Here is a 20,619-nt window from a genome sequence, read left to right as displayed (position 1 = left end):
CGGAGTGAAACTATTTAAAATCCTTGCTTTGAGGTCTAGACTGCACAAGTGACACCACTCTAAATGTGAATAAATGTCAGCTAGTGGATTTTACCTCTTCTGTTGATAAATACATCTAATCATGGATTTCTAAGACAAAAAGGAGGGCATGAACAGAAAGAGGGAGAGACTGCACTTCTGGCCTGAGGAAGCAAAGAATACTGAAGATAAAAAAAAAAAAGAAAAGAAAAGAAAAGTCCTTTGCATGATTTCACCGAGTAGGGAGCACTGGGGGCTTTTTCTGAATCTGTAATGAAAGGTGACAGCAGTCACAGAAATCGTAGCAGAGACAGGAAGTCCTGTCAAATCTCAGCTGCGTGAATGTGATCATTCACTGCTGCTCTTAGCAAGGATTGAAGCAGCCAAAGTGAAGGCCTTCCTTCGGRAAAAAAAAAAAAAMCTACAGAAAAGTCTCACTTTTATTTAAAATCAGGTGTAGTAAAGGCACCTCCAATTTCYGCCTCGCTTTCATAAGTCAAATGAAAGAGGTGGGAGAAGTCAAGGGCCAGTGCAAAAAAGAAGAGAGAGATGGGCTAGCTTTCATGTTTTCTATTCTGCCTTTAAGAGCAGCAGTCTTGCCAGGTCCATGTTGTCTTTGCGTAGAAAGTTTCCTCCCCGTCCTGCACTGCTACTGCACATGTATCCCCAAGTGCCAACGTGTATCCCCAAACTGGCCTGTGACAAGAGATTCCCGTAGCCAAGGCAGCCACATAGCAGCCCTGGGCCCCGCGTTCCACAAGGGCTGGTCCTACATCTGCAGAGCCCCTACCCTGTGTCTTGTCCCACTCCTTTACACTGAAGCCAAGACATGACCTTCTTGCAAGGCAGACCACATTTTTCTTTTAAAGCACTAAAGGTTGTTTTCACATACAGTTTTTCCAAGTATTTCTTAAAGATGAATGAAAATACTACTGAGTTTTTCAACYTGGGCCAGTTCTCAAGGTCTTATTCAACGTCTCTGTTTACTCAAGAGGGGTAGGCTGTGCAGACACAGCCTCCTGTTTCTGAACTTTAATTCAAAGCTTTTACTTTCTGGTATAAATGAAGGGCTTTAAAAGTTGGTCACAACCCAAGCAACCAGAGACAGACTGAAGGCTGGCTGGTGGAAAGCAAAACAACAGGAACAGAAAAGAAGGGCTTTGATTACAACCTAACCTCCAGAGCCATCCTGCCAGCAGAGCTTGCACCTGTGGCCACGTGCAGCCAAAGCCAGGACCTCCTCACAAGCGCAGGTTTTCCTAGTGGACTACACACCCCCAGGAACACCCCTTCTCACGCTTCCCGGAGGTTTGTAACGTGACCCRCTCCCGGCTTTTTTCAGGGTATTGGTTCCAAGCAGCCCCTGGAACTAAGCGGCACAGACAGGCCCGCCGCTCCGTGTCAGCATCTCGCCCGGGGCCAGGGGCTCTGCTTGTCGCTGAGGTTTAGCTCCAGGTGGCTGTGCCCATCTCACACCCGCAAGTCAGGAACCTCTGCCAAACCTGCAGGACCAGAAACTGTGCTCGCCCTGTGATGCTCCCGGCAGCCCTATCCCTGCACCAGGGCCAACTTATAATCCTGGTGGCCTTCAGTGCCACCTCCCCCGCAGCGCAGGGGCCAAGCTGCATCCCGTGATTCACGACGGCAGCACTCACAAGGCGGGCTAAAATGCAGCAGAGTGAGCAGCGGTGATCACACCGTTCCCTACGGCCGTCCCAGCAGGAAAGCTGCAGCAGCAGAAGATGCAACCGCCGCGTGAGAGGGAAGCTGCTCCATAGGCAGCGTAACAGGGTCAGGTCTGCGAGGGGTGGTTTCCAAAGGGTATTTGGAAAGAGTGAGCATGCAGGCAGCCAGCCAGCAGCGCCCACTTTACAGACAGGAGAACCAAAGGAAGAGAAACCAAGTTCTATTCATTTGTCACATTTAAGTAGGCTCTAAACGTCAATTTGGAGACTGTTGGTAAACCACTGACTGCTGAGTAAAATATCTATGGCATTTTCTCTCTCTCTCTTTTTTTTTTTTTTTTTTTTTTTTTTTTTTTTTTTTTGAGTCAATTAAATAAAAAATGAGTATTTGAAAGCCCTGGTTGAGAAAAAGGCTTAAGCAAACATCTCATAGATTATAGCAAAGAGATGGGATTCAAGGAAGAGAAAATTAAAGAAAATGCATTAAGTGGTTGGATTAATGTAAACATCCAAGAGATGTGCAATAAATTTAAGATAAAATTTGCTTTGATGCACTGGACCAACACACATGATATCCTGAAGAACCATGTAGAACAAAGGTATTTCCTAAAATTGCTGCAGGGTAATTAGTACTACATCTGTGCTTTCAGTACTATGACTCAATATAATACAGAACATAATTAACTCTAGCATGGACTATAACAAAGGAGGCTGCTTTGATACCAGTTTGATCATACAGAATCATTTTCTTTGAATTAAATACTTAATATATTAAACAAATAAATAAATAAAAGCAGAAGAAAAGAAGACCTAAAATGCTTCCTATTTCATCTCTCCAATTATAGGGAGATTCAAATCCTATGCAATGGCTCCAGATCACCTCCTCTACAAATTAAAGGCCTAAGATTGTGTCTGATTCTCAGACAAGATTCATTAAAGAATGCAATACTGTAGGATGAAGAGCTCTCTTTCTCAAACCTCTGAATCTGAAAAGAGAACTACTCTCTTTTATCTCTTCTTATTGCTTCACATGGTTTTTCAGAGTTACAGCTCCTAACGAATCAGAAATGGTTCAATGAAATGATCACTTACTGTTCRCTGTGCTGTTACTTTTATCTCCTGCTGCCAGGGATGTTTCTGGTAGCGGTTGTGTTGTTGCAGCTTGTGTTGTTTTTTGTCTTGTTTGTTGTGTGTTTGGTGCAACGGAAGAAAGAGTTAAGTCTAAAAATGCAAAGATATTAAATTTTTTGGTCAATTTTTGCATACATATATATATATGGGTAAAATAACCACGGACTTGCTTACTATCTAATCTTAAGTTATTTGAAGAATAACTTAAGAATAACTATCTGAAGAAAGTGAAGAACAAAATGAAAAAGGCTCCTTTCACTGCAGAGAAACCACTCTCACATACAATGGACGGGTCATTCTACTGAAGAAAAGCCTACAGTGATGCAGTCGTAAGACTTTGCTCTGTGGCTGTCTTGAATGAGACAGAAGGAAGCCGCTGTGTATACCCAAAAGCTTTCACTGTGGAGTTCGCTATCTGTAAAACAAACTTGCAGGTCAAGAGGCACTGCTTCTTAAACTTCTGATCAGCCTCTAATCCTTTCTTTTCTCTCTTTCCCCCCACAYGGTTCTCCAGAAACGGATCAACAACCCATGCAAGTAAACGTTCACTTACTGCTTGTTGGGGATTCACTTCTGGCTTCCCTTGAAGCTGTTACTGGTACGGGTGATTTTGGTGTCGGCGCTGGTGAGGTGGATGTGTTTGCAGCTTTTGCTGCTGCTAGAAGGACATGCATATGTTTATTGATTATTTTGTCATGCTCAAATAAAAAAGGTAATGTCTCTTTATACTCTGCCCCTTAAAAGTGTTTTCTTAACTATATATTCTTTAAGAGGATGCGAAGTACATATGGTCTGTATCATAGAGAGGATTTACCCTGTAAACAAGCGGCAGGTTGCTCACTGAGTATGAGCAGTGAGCTCAGGCCAGGCCAGGCCTGAGCCAGGCCATTGGGAAGAGGCCTGTGCTGGCTCTCCTAGGGGAAGGGGCTTGGCTCCACCAAGCCAACCTGCTGCCCAGGTGGCCAGGATGGAAACAGGCTTTAAAACTGTTTTAACAGCCCAGCTTTCTGTTCTGTAATCTAATATAAATAGAAAACACTAGAGCAACTTACAGAGATGCATTTCAAACCCCATCACAACCCCAACATATGTCATGCTGCCCTTTCATAGATGGGAAAAGTTCTTTTCCTTATATGACTCTAGTAATTTAAATGTAGTTTTTGCACCAGAACTTTTAAAACGTACTTGATCATACTCTCTTCCTCAATTGTCAGCTTCTTGGCTGTTCCCCTAGAACAGCAATGCCTAAAAGAATGGCCTGGAGCTTCCTGAGAGTTATCTCCACCCTCACGAGATGTTTCATTTTCACAGATTACCGCTGAGATCTTTCTTGCAGGCATAAGCAGCAGTAATGCTTTTTTTTAATGGGACAAAAGTCTATGAGGCGAATTTGAGCCAAACTTCTGAAGAGTTCACTCACTGTGCTGTGTTGGAGTTTTATTAGATGCTCAAAATCTGGTTTTTTTTTAAGCATAAAAGAACAGCAATATAATTTGAAAAGGAATAATTTTTGAGCTATAGGAACCACAGCATACACTGAATTCAACTGATTCCATCTTATTCCCCTCCATTCCCAGCACTTCAGCTGTACGCACCACTGGAACCCCAGCACTCTTAGCTCTGCAACAGATTCACTGGTACCTTTGATTACCACAAAATGCAGTCCTATTTCCAAATTTCCTGTGTCACATGCCTCATTTTTAACATGTAACAGTATCTTCAGCGTTCGAAATAATAAAGGAATTGGTAAGTAGCTCACACATATGAAAAGCAGTCAACATTAGATAGAGTTTCAGATTTTTACCATCTGAACCAGAGAGTTTCTCTGATAATTCTTCATAGTATTAGTGCCATCTTTATGTACGTGCATACTATTATATTAACTGAGACCCAGCAATGACAAACATTATGTAACTCTTTATTCCTTAAGTCCAGATCCTCTTCCACCCTATCAAGACACTTTGTGCTGCTCTCTGCCTGGCTGGTGCCATTTCCCAGGTTCTCAATCTGAACTACCATTCCATCTGAATTATGAAGCCTTGAACTGTGGCYCCCAGCTAAGTCTGCTAACACCTGATCACACTTCAACCACTCCATGAGAGCCTATAAATAGGCAGAACTTAGGCCTTGTTTTATCTGGGAGAAAACAAACAAACCAACAAGCCCCCGAGCTGCACCAATTAAAACTTTCCATACTAGGAAATCTAAACCTTTTATTCTTCTCAACAGCCTTATAGGGGAAGGCGAGGCAGAGACACAGCAGGTGCTACAATCACCTCCGATGAAGCAACGCACCTCCTTTCTCTCACACAACAGAGAACTGGAGCTCTTACCTTGTGGCATTGTTAACGTGGTAGAGGGTGCCTTAGTGGTACTGTTTGAGGTCTGAGTTTCTGAAACAAACATAGAAAAAAAAATACATTACTCTGGCTGTCTATTGAGTACTATGGGATGGATAAAGCAGGCATATAAGGCAGAGAGTAGCAAGGATTTTCCCAGAAAAACAAGTCCACAAGCAATAAAGTCATGCAACTCTGCTAGCAACTTTTTCAAGTTGTATCCTAAATGTGTTAGCTATGGCCCTGCTGCTCCAGAATGGGAGCATCTTTCACAGCTTCACCTCTAGCACTGGTGGTTGGTTTCTGACATGAGATGCTTTCAGCCTCCCCTTTATCCCTATATATAGAGAGAGAGGAAAATTCACAACACATGGGCAAGGAAGCATCAAGTTGACTAACCATGGGCATTCCACATTGCCCTAGAGGCAGTGCTCCAGCTGTTGGGATTTTACTGCAATAAATGATGGAAGTTTTAAAAATCCTAGACCAAGTTAGTTGGTTAAAAAAAAAACCCTTCAATTTTATATATATTTTAAAAAGCAATATATATATATATATATACATCAATGTCTCCTAGCTGTGTGCTTTATCTAATAAAACAATAGCCATCTCCTGGCTCTGCAGAACATTTCTAAAAGCGAGGTCCAACTAGAGTTTAGATTCCAAAGAAGAAGATCTTATTTTCAGCCTCATTTCTGGGGTGTCCTTTTTTCTCCCGTTAGTACTAGAGGCTGATGAAGGGGATGAAATTCGCGTGAAGTCTGAACCAACTCTCACACCCTGTTCTAAGGCATTTGGGCAGGGAGAGATCAGCTCTGCTCCTGAATGGAAGAGCAGAACAGCACAGATGAATCCCACAGCACTCACAGGTTTGTAGCATTTGTCAAGAGTTTTCCCAAACAGGAAGAGTCTTCTGCCTCTTTTATTGAGAGCTAGTGACAAAGCTCCTCTAACTCCTCACGCCACGAGGCCACAGCACTGAAACAGAACGTGTGTTCAACAGTGCCTACTGTTCACATGGTTTCTGATAACATTTCCCAGCGACTTCCATGTCTGTAACACCAGCTAAACACACCRTCTGGCCAAGCAACTCATTCCCTAACTCGGTGCGACTTTGCGAAAAGCCCATTGCATTTTTTAGAGTATTCATCTTTTAAAGACACGCTGCATTTAATAACCATGACGATGGAGCAAGACTTCTTCAAAAATTGGAAGAAAAAAAAAAAAGAAAATTCAAGTCACAAATATGATTGGGTCATTCTGTCAACGTTAATAGCATTAGGGCCATACACAGCTAACTCCATGACTTCCCCTCAGAGGCAGCTGCATTTTGCTGTGCTGTTTCATGAATCACAGTCTGGGGTTTCTATCTAGAGAAATCAGGAAAAACTGGGTTTACAGAATAGAAAAAAAAAAAAAAAGTAGTTTTATGAATGAATGGATTGCATATTTAGGAAAGGATGGAAAACTAAGTATATTTTGAAAACAATTTGAAAGCCTCATGAAAACATGCTTGCAACTAGCCAGGATTTGGGGTGGAATTGGATGGTTTATTATGTTCTTATTTGTGAAGTTAAGTTGTGACTAAGGAGRATCCTATGAGGATAAAAGCACAAGATTAAAAATGATTGGGAAATGGTCCTTTGTCAGCCGGCCAGGGAGTGGCACAGACAAAGATTTATTTTTCAGATCATGTCAGGTTGGCTGCAACCTCACATGAAGGGCAACTGAGTTAAGATACAACTGCAGTTTGGGGGGAATTCACAGACAGGGATTCCTTTGATATGAGAGTCCTGGTGCACCCTGCTGCGGGGGCAGCCCAAACCTATTTGGCACAAGCCTCTCCCCAGCAATAACTGCAGCCAAACGAGTGTATGTGCCCGTGATACAGAGTCCTTGTGGCCAGTAAGACATTACAGAGAACTGAATTACGGATGGCAGAGGTGGTGTTACCGGTTAGGAGATCCAAAAAAAGAAAAACATGTCTAAAACGGCACAGAAGAGAGAGAAGACATCACAAAGGGGACAAAGATAACAGGACAGGAAGAAGATAAGAGCAGAAGGGCAGGAAGGCACAGAGACAATGAAACAGTAATTGTGCCAGGGAAGGATGTGAGGGAACGGAGAAGACAGTGTGTCCAATATTTGACCTGTGGTCAGGAGGTCAAAATAAAAAAAATAAAAAAATAATAAAAAAAAAAAGTCAATTGCCTTCCCCACTCCACCCCAGCAGGTACACAGAATTGGCCTTCATTGTGCAATTTTTTTTTTTGGCTTGGCTTGAAGTGATTCATTTGTTCTAAAATTAAACAATAGTAAAAACACTTACATTTAGTCTTGAGACATGACTTCAAAGCGAATGAGCCTGAACACTGAATTGTGTTCCTATCTCTTCTAAAAATCATAAAGAACCCCTCAATTCACCTAGAAAAGACCCACGGCCGCAGCTGCCCCCGAGCTGCAGCTTTGGACGGGGGTTCAGGGCCAGAGCCTGGGGCTCCCCTCATCCCCGCTGTCTCTCGCTGCCATCACCTTGACCCCGACGTGATTATCCCCACAGAAGGAGCGAGTGAAACAGCCACCTGGGCTTTTCCTAAGGTGATCCTGCCGGGAGCACAAGTGCAGGTTAAAGTCTCCCCACTGAGGGCCGCGCTGGGACGGGCACAGCCGAAGGTCTCTGTGCCACCGCGGGGAGCCTGTGGAGAAGAGCGCGGGATGCCGGGAGGGGGATTAATGGAGAACAGCAAATATAATCAGGAACCTAGGGGAAAAAATAACCAACCCAAATGAAGGACTACTAGAATTGCATTTGTTTAGTCTGGAGAGGAAAAGGTTAGTGGGAAGCACTCAAGTAGGTGAAGAGCTGCTATAAAGTGCGAGGAATAAACTTCTTATGGTGTTGCTGAAGACAAAACTGGAGGAAAGAGACAAGGGAAATTTGAATTAGAGGCTGAAGACATTTTCCAGGTTTTTAGTGCCTGTATCAGATTGATGACGTATCAACCACAACCCAATGTTTTAATCATAAACTACCATTTTCTTGCTGAGGACGTAAAATATCTCCACTTTACATCACACCAATATCCAAATGACTTTAGATGGGAGCCAATGTCAAAGACGTCCCACATTTCTGTACATGTTATTTACCTGCTTCAAGGTTACAAAGCAAAATCTATCAGTTGCATTTACCCTATTATATGTGTGACCCTGGATCTTTGCAACTATATGCAAGACATGAAGACATTAAAGTTATCACCTTCTTGCCTTCTGTCCTACCACAGCAACAGGAATGAACTGTGATCCTTTTCTGTGAAGCAGATGAGAATTTTATCCCTGCCACAACCACAGAAGAAATTCCCAAAGCAGCTGCTCCATAGTATCTGTGGGCAGGCTGTCCACTTTTTTGTCCCCTTGGGGAAAAGGTGTAACTATCCTTATTAAAAAAGCTACTACTGATATTTCCCAACAAATAATTCTTGTTTGACAATGAACACATTCTGCTTATTCTTAACTTGGAGCCCTATGTCCATTATGATTTATTTTCAAGGATACTGCTTCATGTCTTTCTTACCTGATTTTTCCCTGGTCCAATGTCATTCTTGCACTTCCCCTATTTTTGTTTTTACTCCTCACCCACCTCTCTCTTTAATGACTCACTGCCTCTAACCTAAGTGTTGAGATAAATATCTTCTTTTCAACACATTTTTGCTTTGAGAGCTGCACATCCTCCAAAGAATAAAGGCATTTACCTAGACCAGCTGCCATCAACATTCACTGCACAAACATCTCTCCCACGGGCAGAGGCCCAGCACAAGGCTTGGGTGCCAGGGATACCCGTCTAGCCCTTCTCGTGCCCCCCAAATCTAGGGCGTAAGAAGCCCCCGATTCCCCTTCCAGCCAAGGAGAAGAGACCCAACGTCCTGCAAGGCTCTGGAGCCCCTGCCTCATTAGTGCACTGCCGTAAGGAGTGTGCAACCCTGCTAGTCTGCAGCTCTCCTAGATGTGTCATCCCGAGRAGATCAACAGCTCCGACTACGGAACGGGCACTGCCCCAACCTCGCCGCCAGGTCTGTGCAGAGCACTGCGGGTTAGGCTGGACGAAGCTGCTGGTTCTTTATCTGTCTTGTTCCGATCACCCGGAGCCGCCAGTGCCATGCAGACACTCCCCACGTGTGCAATGGGAATCTGCCCATTCCCAAGAGAGGGACAACAGGACGTCCTGTTTTCCTGGAAGCCCCCGCACGCAGCGCACAGCACAGCAGCACCGCGCCGGCACCAGCCGAGCTGCGGAACGGAACAGGGAAACCCACAGTTCCAGATCTCCGCTCCGTCTGCCTCCTTTATCACTTCCATCTCCCACAGTAAGAATAATACTACGGATAAAAGCTGCTAAGTTTGCATTTGAACGGACCTCAGATTTCTCAATATTTTGCTTTGTTTGGAGCRTGTGTTAGGGAAGAACCAACCCTCTGAAAACACTGCTCAAAGCTGAAATTTAGGCCAGAGCAAGGAACAGGATTCATTTTCAATAGGCTAGTGCTATTTCAGTCCTCCCTCTGCAACTACTTTTATTTCCTCTAGATGCAGCTTTTTTTATCCCTCATTAAAATAGCACAAATAATAATAAAAAAAAAAATCTTAAAACACGCCTTAACTATAACATTTGCATGAACCTTAAGAACAGTTTTCCCTTAACTAATTAAATTTTATCTGAGGTATTTTGTTAAGGTAGAAATCATGGCATGAAACCCCCCAAAAACCAAACAACAGGGTAGAACTGTGGTCACAGTTAATCATTATTTGGCAAAAMCAACTAACCACCCCATACTAAGCTGACTACGTAAAACACCATCAGGCAACACAAAAATCTTAGAAGCAGCTCAGGTTTTCCCAGACTGCAAAGTCTGCCATTTGGGATGTACTGTAAAAAGATGTCCAAGTCCATTGTTAGCAGTACTGTTTAAAAACAAAGTAATAACACAGAATCTATAACTCAATTCTCTCAAAATTAAAAAAAATCAACTAATAAAATATCGAACCTCATAGAAACTTTGAAAAGAATTTGATAAATTAAGTTTTGTTCTACTATGGATAACCTTTTGGAACTCACACTRCAAATCTTTCTGTCACTCTATCAGCTAGAATTTAAGCAGAAACTGCAGTTCCAATGTAACCCAGTGAAACCAGTGCCTGGTGCCTATACTGTGGAGCAATGGTGATAAATGAACGGAGCCCCTGGCAAGCTCCACGAAGTCGGAGCACACTCAGAGAGAAACCCCCGGCCTGCAGGGCTCCATCTCTCCTGCGTGGGCGTCAAGGCAGAGGCCGCGCAGGCCGTGCCTCTCCCGCACCCTCATGTGGGTCTGCAAGAGCTTCAGAGCACAAGGAGCTGCTCTGAAGCAGGACGTGGGGAACAGAGCTGCATCCTCAGCAGGGATCTCCTYCTGGTCAGCACTGCTGCACTACCTGCACGAGCAAAAACTGTCAAGCGTCTTTCCAGCGTGGTCTGACAAAGCTTTTGCTCCTCTGGAAATGTTCTTCATGTGGCCTTTTGTAACAYACGCGTGTCATTTTCTTCCTCAGTCTTTTCCATATTGTTAATATATCTCATAAAACTGACAGGAAGGGCTATGTGGGCCCTGAACAAATTTTCACTGATCGTGTTTAAGGTGAATCCCTGTGAGATTAAGTCAGATAATAAAGGCAATGCTAAAAAAACATGAGCCAGGGAGAGCTGTCACATTCTTTGCTGCCTAATGCCAACCAGCTGGAAGCCTGTGATTCTTCACTGCCTATGGAGGTGGGAAACCACCTCCAGTTTGCCAAGCTGTTACCTTCCCTTCAGTCAAATCTCTCTCAAACAGCAAATTAAAAACATAATATAAAAAACAACATGCTGAGATCTTACAGTTAGGCACCCTTTCTACTTCTCCACTGGAGCTCCCGACTCTGGTGTGCAGACGAGCAGCACGGAAAAAACCCTGTGCTATAAAGGACTGGGGGGAAACACAGGTCTGGAGGAAGAGCCAAGGCAGGAAGGAGAAGGTCCAGGGCCAAAGGGGCACAGGGCCCTCCCTACTCCCTCGTGGGAGCTGCGGGAAGCAGAGGCATCTGTGAACGTGGCGGGGAGAAAGGCCCAAGTGAGGAGGGACCGTCCCTGTGAACCTCCGCAGCAGGAAAGGGAAGCAGCGGCAGTGCTGCTCCTGGACACTGGGAGCTGGAGATGGGGCAAKGTGGGAGCCGGGCTCCGCAGAGGAAACCCGAGCAGGGCTGCCCAGGGGAGCCCAACCACAGCAGCCACGGAGGAGAGGAAGGAAAGGGAGGGAGCCTCCTGATTTCTCCAAAGGGAACCGGGAAAAGCCAGGAAACGAAACCCTGCAGGCAGCACRGCCCCAGCTGCCTCCCCTGCTTGCCCAAACGCGTGGCCAGCAGGACCCCCTCCAAGCTCAGGGYGCCCCACGGCAGGAGGCAGCTGCTGAGAATCACTCACTGCTTGAGCACACAGCGCAGTTTCCAGCGAGCACACTCGGGGCACGCAGCAAACAGCTCCTACATAAGGAGTCAGCACAGAGATACAGGGAAAAAGGCAGCTGGCTTCAGCTAACAGGGCTGTACATTGCTAAGGGCTGCCCCCCAATTGAAAACAACACTAGAAAGGGCCGGGTTAAATGCCCACACGTTTTATGTAGCATCTGAAGCAAAGCAAGGTTTTCTGCTGTGCATGTGTGGACTGAAAAATGTGGGCACTTACCAGGCCCGTCTCATGGTTTGTCCTACAGACTAAAAGGAAATGCAAACTCACCTACCAGTGAGCCTGGATCTCAAGCTTTCTCTCTGCCCTTTCTGCTCCCACATGAAGTGTGGTGGATATCTTTATTTCTGAGCACTACAGAGGGATGAGGACACTATTTGCCGCCCCTGAAGCAGTAAAGCTGCGCTCAGCWGGCTCGGTGGCACTCCAGCCTGCCTCGGACAAAGGCTCCACGCACTGTTCTTGGCTTTATTTAAACCTGTTAAACCTGATTAATAGGTTTTAAATAAATGATTTGAAGCTATTAAACCCACCAGATTGTCACCCTTAAGTGGTGATGTATTTCTGTGTCCACATAAAAGATAAAAAGTAGGAGTTCCTAAAGGTTATTTTACAGTAAGAAAAACAAGTCACCCCCCCACCTCGTTGCATTAGTCATGCTAAATCAGTTTTAAAACGTCCTTGAATGGGTTCAGTTTTATACAGAAAGAGCTTTTTACATATTGTGCATTGTTGAGTAGAACAAGAATAAAAGGAGAGCCCCTTCACCTGCAACAGGTAAGAGCAGGAGCATTGGTGCAAGTCACTCTCACCCAGAAAGTGGATAGAAGACTATGTAGTTCTCTGGGCAATGCATACCTTTTTTTTTTCCTTTAACATGCTATTTTTAAGCATATTTTGGCTTCTCAAGAGTGCAAAGCAAAAGTCTGGGAAGAGCATACAAAAAGAAAAGCCCTCCAGGAGAAGCCAGGAGCTGGCCGTTCGGAAGCTCTTTGATGTACTGCAGCCATTGCTAAAATCATAGTTTTGCTGCTCCGTGTATAACTAAGTTTGTGATCAAAACGCATCTCCACATGACTAACTGTATAATTCAGGAAACGGTCGCTGCAGTGGCTGCTGTGATGTGTTCATTTTTAGCATATCCTGGACGAGTCTACACACCCATTTCAGCTACACTCTCCTGTGCAGCTCTGCTCCTGACAAAGCTCTGAAAGCATCTGGTGCATCAAAAACCTATTCCCATTAGAAAACTTCTGTGGAAACATTGTAAATTGCTTCTATAATTAATGCAATTCCACACCAGGTCAAGTTCCTTTTCCTCTTTCCTACAATGCCTGCAACAAAGGCTAAGTGGAAAAGAGTATCCAGTAAGGGAAGCCCAAAAGGGACTGGAGTAGAGCGTCACTTGAGCTGTGTTACGACAAAAGGATTAAGGATGCATGTTGAACACGTCTGGTTTCTGCTACTGGAACCTATAACTGAGGATAACCTCCCTATCCGCCAATATCCCCAAAAGCTGATTAAACATCCGTGTTGTCCTTAATTTCTACCTATCCGACACAACTGARCCCAGAAGCTAAGCCTAAATCTTTTTCTCACATGCTTTCTATTGCAACCCGAAAATTGAGAAATGAAGTGGTTGCCAGCAGAGCACTTGAGGCAGGGGGACAGCAATGAGAAATGCTGCTAGCAAAAAGCAGTGGGATTGATGCAACAGCCACATTAGCACCCAGCTCAGGACAGGGAATCTAGTCAAAATTCTGGGTCCACTTCTGTGYGCTCAGAAGTTATGGAGAGCTGGGAGCAAAACTTGGCCTGTTTGAGAACTAATGATTTCTCGTCATGCAACAGACTTAGCTCTCAGTGGCACTTTCAATCACAAACCCAATTCCATTCCCCACAATTACAAGTGTTTGTGAATCAGTTATTGCATTCCTGCTTAAATCCTGATCCTCTCCCTTGGCAATTTCTTTCCWTTTATGACCAATCCTCATTTTCCACTTGAAAACGGTATTTTCTGCCAATTCTGGGAAATGTAAGGTGAAAGCAATTAGGGAGGAAGCAGACAGCGCACTAAGAAAGTATCAGTAAGCCAGTGAAATAAACTTGTGCACTAGTCCACTTAAATGCAAGAGCATTAAGCTGTGCTAACCGCACGACTCCATTAGCACACAGAACAGCCGGCAAAGGAGGGTGACGGATTCCTGTGCAGCTCTTTCAATGAGGCTGGATAAAACACGACGAGATCAAACACAGCCCCTCACAGGGAGGCTTCCGTCCCTAATACCTGTGCTCTGTGCCTCCCTTTCTGTCATGAACGCAGCTCAAGCTCTAGTTTATCTGGCGTGTGTTCTTAGTCAGTTCTTCCTCTGGGTACACACTGGAGACCACTCCAGTGAGCTGCTCCAAATAAAATCCAGCAGTTTGGTAAATATATTTGCTGCCTTCGGAGCCACAGCAAATATATGAATATAACGTAGCAACCTGCTGTTGTAAGAATAACCTTCCTAGAGAGAATCTAAAGCTACTTTACTGCAATAGCTTTCCTGGGCAGCCAGCCTTTCAGCTCTGAACTTCTGCCATTTCCAAAGCCCACGTGCTTTGTGGCAAAGCAGACTTTAATTGTGCAGAATGTCCAAAAAGCCCCGAAATTCCAAGAATTCAAAAAACAGCTTTTCAGAAACAAATGTTAATCATCCCGTGGAGAAGGAAAAAAAAAAAAACTAAAAACAAATTACTTTATGCTGCCCCAAAACATCTTTTTTTTTAGCATGGCACAGACATGGCCTTAACAACTCCTCTCCTGCCGGAGCGACCCCGAGCATTCCCCGCACCGCATCCAACCAGGCTGGGAAACAACTCGTGCACTGGCAGCCTTTGAAGGAGGCTGCAAACGCTGACATTTGCATCATCTACACCCGTGTGATATATAATCCATGCTGAGATGAGGAGAGGTAATTCACCTACCAAAGACAGATGGTTTCACACTGTCCTTGTGCTTGGATAAACAGCACCGCATATATTTACATTTAGAAGGTTACCAACATTAAATTAAAGCCTAGACTCACTGTTGGGCATGTAGACAAGTTAGAAAATGTGGCAAACCAGTTAAAAATGGAGGAATATCCAGAGCTCTGATCACTTCAAATAATTATCATGAAAGAATACAGACTCAGATAAAATGTTTTACAAAGAAAATATACAACTGCTCAGCCAAGAAGCTTACTGAATTTACTGATGCTTTCTTCCTCAGACTAAATAAAACTCAAATATTTTGCCATGCTGATCAGTTGTTGCCTCAATAGCCACATCTGTCAAGCTCAAATATGATATTAATCTTCTCTTACAGATTATAAAAGAAGTATCCAGGAAGACTAAACAGCTGATTAATACAATCAGGGATTTAATTAACTTAACCCTAAACTTTTAATTACACCAACATTCCACAAACAAGCTGTGAACTCAGGGCATCAATACAAGCTGAATGTGCTTTTAAAAATGATTGCATATCTTGTGAAATGTTTGGACAGCAAGGCTGGAGTATCACTCCCATCCTGGCAAAACACAGAGCTTCATTAGGGCGATAAGGCAAGGCAGAAAGGTTACGGCAGATAAATACGATGCGAAACGATGTGCCCCTTGCTCTGTGGTGATGCTGCCTACATGCAGCCATCCTTGTGGACATGTTAGTGCCACTGGAAAAAGAGATTAAAACTTGCTTTTAAAATGCTTTTTAAAAGCATTTTAATATAGTGGAGCGTTTTCAACTGCACCAAAAAAAAAGGGTCAGGCTTGAATTTGTTGCAGCAAAGGCAAACAGACAGACAACCTGGCAACGTTCTTAAGGAGCAGAAATAATGTCAACTTTTCCATGCAATTTTACCATGCAGCGAGACTCATCTTTAGCCTGTGATGTTAACCTGACTACAGAACGGCACAAGCTGAAATTTCTTTAGGAAACTCTCATCCTGGAGGAGATAAAGAATGTTGAACACTGCAGATAAGCTGCCCTTCAGATTCAGCTACTATTTGTTTTGACTGTAAAGTATAATCTTCTCATCAAACAACAATCAAGTCACCTATTTCTATTCTCAGTAAATAAACTTGCATTTGAGTTTGGGTCTAGGACAAACRATTCCCTTTCATCCTGTAGTAAACAAATCCTTAAAATTCACGAGGCAAAACTGGCCTAACATAAGGCAGCTATAATGAGTTAAAGGAATGTGGCAGCAGGGGAAGAGAGGCTCTGTGCAGGAACAGGAGCTGCACGAAAGGCTGTGGGCTCCAGCACTGCAGTTGGATCGTTGAGAAAGCCGRTCTTGCAAAGAGCCAGGACCACTGGAAAAAGTCTGAAACACATTTGTTAAACAACAGGAACCTCTCAGCACATTCCCAGTTTGGGTTCAAGAAAGCTCAGGCATAAAAAGGTGACTGGTCGCCTGAAGCCTATTCACATTTCTCAGATTTTCAGAGCTGAAACAGGGGTCTGACTGTGGCAGCTTGTGTATTTGTGTGTCTCCAAGGGCACAGCCATGAGTAATACCCTAGCATGAGGGGAGACCACTCTCAAAAGTGCTCAGAAATGGTTTTGTTAGTGTCGCATTTTAAAATTGTGAGTTGAGAGCACAGTAGATGGAAATGGAAAAGATTATTTGTCTCATGTGTTTAACATTGACAATGGTACCACAGTCCAAGCAGCTACAAATCTAGACAGTGACTCCAGGAACCTGGATTTAGTGGAGCCCAGCTGCAGTGATCCAGCTGAGGCTTGGGATTCGGTCTGCCACAGGAGAGGGATGGCATCACCCCTGACCCCATATAATGGGGAAGGCACTTAGAAAACACCTCAGTCAGGGTTAATCCAACGTGCAGCGGAACAACTTCAAATTACRTCCATCCATGGCTTTTGGACCATGCACACAAAACCAAGTTTTGCTCCCACTTTTTCAAAAGGAAAACTGCCTGTCTCTGCATGCAGCCCCACCACTTCCTTGCCRGAGCCCTCCAGGAGAAAGGTCCTGCTAACCATCAACAGGGGTCACTAACCAGACATGAATAAACACCCAAGGCACAGCTTAACCGCCAAGCCAATACATTCCAGCCCCTAACTTAGTGCATAACCTGAACGCGCCCAGACTGATGCCAAGAGGACACAAATCCCACTCTTTTGTGCTGTCATTTCTGCAGGAAAGAAAACTGGCCTTGGGGGTGAGAAGGAAGCTGAGGGGCACTACAGCACCTTATCAAGATGGACAACACAGATGGACTCCACGGAGCTCACCCACTACGCGGTGCWGCTACAAGCTACAGCTACTGTGTCTGAGGCACATGAAGATGCATTTCCTAAGCACTTAAATTATAAGCACATGCTAATTCCTATTCTATAATGTTGATGAACAAGCTCCATCTTAATCCATTTTAAAGAGCAATGCACCATAATGATGACTGAGCTGAATCACCATTAGAGCTGGTATCACTACCAGCTTATCCTTATGTTTTGGCCAGAGCTTTTTWGACCTACTCCTCTCTTGACTGTTCTTTGAAGTCTGGAAATGCTATGAACCAATTCAGTAAGCATTTCTGTTTGAAATATATTTTGTAGAAGGTAAAAGTAGAGGGCAATATGACAGGACTGAACACCTCAGGATAACTAATTTCTGCCTTCAGAATGCCATTTAGCTCCTGAAATAGTGAAATAAACCCTCAATAACAGGACACTGTTAGCTTCAACATCTCTTCAGTCATCTCAAAAAAGACTCTAGTAATTTGCTGACAACGGGYGAATCTAATCAAAACATTAAGGACTTCCAAGACTACAAGATCCCAAGATGAATTAGAAAGTTAGCAAGAAGGCACAGCCAACATACAGGTTGAAGGCAGGGCATAAAATCCTGCAGAAGATCTGGTATATTCCCTACATGCCGCAGTGCAAACATCCCGGGGCACTTCTGCACCATTTATAAAACAATCAGAGACAAATCCCTTGTGCAGAGGCTACAAACCGTCCGCAAACCCACRCGCTACTTGTTTTGGTTACTGAAGAGACAAGAAACCCCTCCGAGCTTTGGGGGGTCAATATTGAAATGCTGAGTATAATTTCACCCTTTCTCAATTTTACAGCATGTAATTTTAAACTTATTCTCTCCTCCGATTACAAAACCCCACTGCTACCGCTCAGACGTCCAGGATACTTTAGCRATCAGAAATTACGTGAGCCTAAACACTTTGGCCTAACCTCGTAGAAAACAAAGAAACAAACAATAAAACTCAATAAAACTGCTTTATCTTAACAGGTGGTTTATACTTTTCTAGGCACACCAGGACACATCAGCTTTTCGCTGCTCATTGCTAATGATAGTGCAGAARGAGGATGTGGAGTTCATCAGATCATGTTTATTTGGACAACGGAGACAATCCAGATTTCCCCAAGCATGGTTTTAGGATTGCAATCTGRTTTACCAACAGAAAATCACTACCACGTCCACCCTGCAATAAACTGTTTTTTAAGAAATTATTTTTACAGAACAGAAATTGCTCAGATCAAATATGTCCTATATGARATTTTCTTATTCAGGGCCACCAGTTCTGCCCTGTTCACATCGTGCAGAAGAATCCCCTGCCTTTGCATGTTGCTTTCTGCTAAGTTTTATGGGCTATTCTGTTGGTTCTGCTCCTTTTGATCCAATATGATCTTGCTTTTCAGAAGCTGTTAAATTAAAGGCATTACAATGACAGGAAGACTATTTTTTACTAGGAGTAGCAAACAGAGAATAAATAGTACCTCAAAACAGACTTTTAGAGCTTGTACTTAACTTAGAAAGTGTTACTAAGTAAGAACAGTTCTTTCTATGGCACAATRTTGCTTTCAAACTTCTTTACTGATTTTTTTCTAACAGCAATGAGCCCAAGCACTACTATAAGCTGCATCACAGAAGACTTTTTTTTTTTTTTAAGATATTAACACATAATTTGTGCAAAAGTTCATTAACTGATAAGCTAATTTAATATTACAGATTTTTATTTTAGTATCTGATTTAAAAACAAAACAAGCAAGCAAACAAAACACACCTACAGGCAAGCTATACAYGTTTCTGGAAACTTCAGGTCTGAGTGCTCAGCCCAAAGGGGCCGCAAATGAACGTGCAGAGGAGAGCAGAATTGGTTTCAAATTTATCTTTTGACAAAAGGGATGACAGCCCCTGGTCCTTGTTCCAGTTTATCTCACCCTCTCAGGATTTAGTAATTGCTTCTATTATGAAAGTGCACGATCTTTCAAGCTGAAGAACAATGAAAATGGCAATTCGGTGTCCAGCTGAACATCCTAAGATGTGATTAAATCTACACATGTGAAAATGACGTTAAAGGGGTATTTCTCTCAGTAACTAATATTGCCCCTGTGTTTGCAACCCTCATTATATGACATTTGATAAATATGTTCTCCTTATATATTTGGGGCCAAAAGCAATCTTAGTTTTGAGAAATGTCCTTGGCCAAAATTACTGCTGGCACAGTACCAAGGAAATGCATGGGAACACATCAGGATAGATCTGATTTGCAAGGGTAATATTTGCAAAATCTGACAGATTTTTCAATTTTCCCTTGAAAACACTGCTCTAATAATCATCTTATTTTAAAGAAGAAAAGCAGAACAGAAAATCTTTATAAATACTACTCTGTTTTTAACTCCTCTCACACTGAGGAGATTCACGGTACCTAGAAAAAGAACTGCCACAAAAATACAACAGCACACATTTTTTCACAGCACATATATAACTCAAGAATCAACTCAAGAATCAACTACGACTTTCTTCTCCTCCAACACACAGTCTTTCAATTCCTGCACTGGATAAGAAAAAAAAAAAATGCAGCTATTGGCAGCTGAGCTTTTGCTCACAAAGCACCCTACAGATGTGACAAGTCTACTCCCTGCAGAAAGCCCAAGACTTACCTCCCRAAGTGCAAATACAGCACACAGCTAGGAAAAAGGCAATCCCCACCAGCTTCATTCTCGCTGCTGGTGGTGGCAGTGGTGGTGGTGTCRGCTTTCCCTTGCACAGCTGGGCAGGGAGGGCTCTCTCACTCTGAGGCAGGCCTTAATTACTCCATGGAAAAAGGTGTGCAGAGACCGTGCCTAGTCACTGCCCATTCCTGCTTATTTTGGGGACTTTGATAAAGAACAGGAGGAAACACAACATACTCCCTCTGGGAGTTCAGTACGGAGGAGATTTATTGTTTCAGTCCTTACAGGAACTCCTTTTTTTTGGCAGCCAACTTTGTTTTTGTTAATACGTTATTTTGTTCTTCTTCGGCCAAGAGGTCAGAAACGTTTTTGAACAGAGGCAGATCTTTCTTTAGAATAGGCTATACATCATCAGCTTTCATACTGGATCTGGGATACTTTTAAAGCAAACATTTAATAGCAGCAGAGGCTGGGTAGTGGGGGATAGCACAGCTGGGAACGCAGCCCTCACCCTGGTGCTTTTCTCTGTTAGATAAGGTGGCTCCAGCCTTTGGTGAAAACCACAGCTGTTTCACACTAAAGCCAGTGGGAGAGCTGGCCACTGCAGGATAACTAAGGCAGGCCCCGAGGGGAAACCAGCACATGGAGAGGAAGCACCTTGCGCCGCATCCCCCAGCGGATAAAGAGCAGAGCCAGGAACAGGCTCGGTGCCCCACCGAGGCGCCCACATCGTCCCCTGCCCACAAACTTCTTCTGAGGAGAGGCCACATCTCATGGCTTCATGGAGGATGGGGCYCTGCTATTCATTTTTTATATAATAATAGCGCCTAGTCTTGCAACATTAAAGCAGCAACTGTGACTAATGGGAATCCAGAYGCCTGGGCAGAGAGACCCTGGTCAGCCATCTCATGTCACGTGGATATACACTGAGCACGCAGGCAGATAACGGAGCCA

General features: G+C 43.7%; 1 protein-coding gene across 1 annotated transcript in view; it reads right to left on the bottom strand.

The window, feature by feature from the left end:
• Positions 1-20,619, bottom strand: part of EMCN (endomucin) — an 80,490-nt gene that overhangs the window by 28,789 nt on the left and 31,082 nt on the right. Inside the window, exons 5-7 of the mRNA XM_026050889.1 lie at positions 5,168-5,227; positions 3,388-3,492; positions 2,796-2,924 (exon numbers count right to left, since the gene is read on the bottom strand). Coding sequence (XP_025906674.1) covers positions 2,796-2,924; positions 3,388-3,492; positions 5,168-5,227 — 294 coding nt within the window. The remainder of the gene's footprint in view (positions 1-2,795; positions 2,925-3,387; positions 3,493-5,167; positions 5,228-20,619) is intronic.

This window comes from Nothoprocta perdicaria, unplaced genomic scaffold (genome assembly GCF_003342845.1).
Source record: "Nothoprocta perdicaria isolate Ctin4 unplaced genomic scaffold, notPer1 scaffold_71, whole genome shotgun sequence".
NCBI lineage: Eukaryota > Metazoa > Chordata > Aves > Tinamiformes > Tinamidae > Nothoprocta > Nothoprocta perdicaria.
This window is presented reverse-complemented; position numbering and strand designations above follow the sequence as displayed.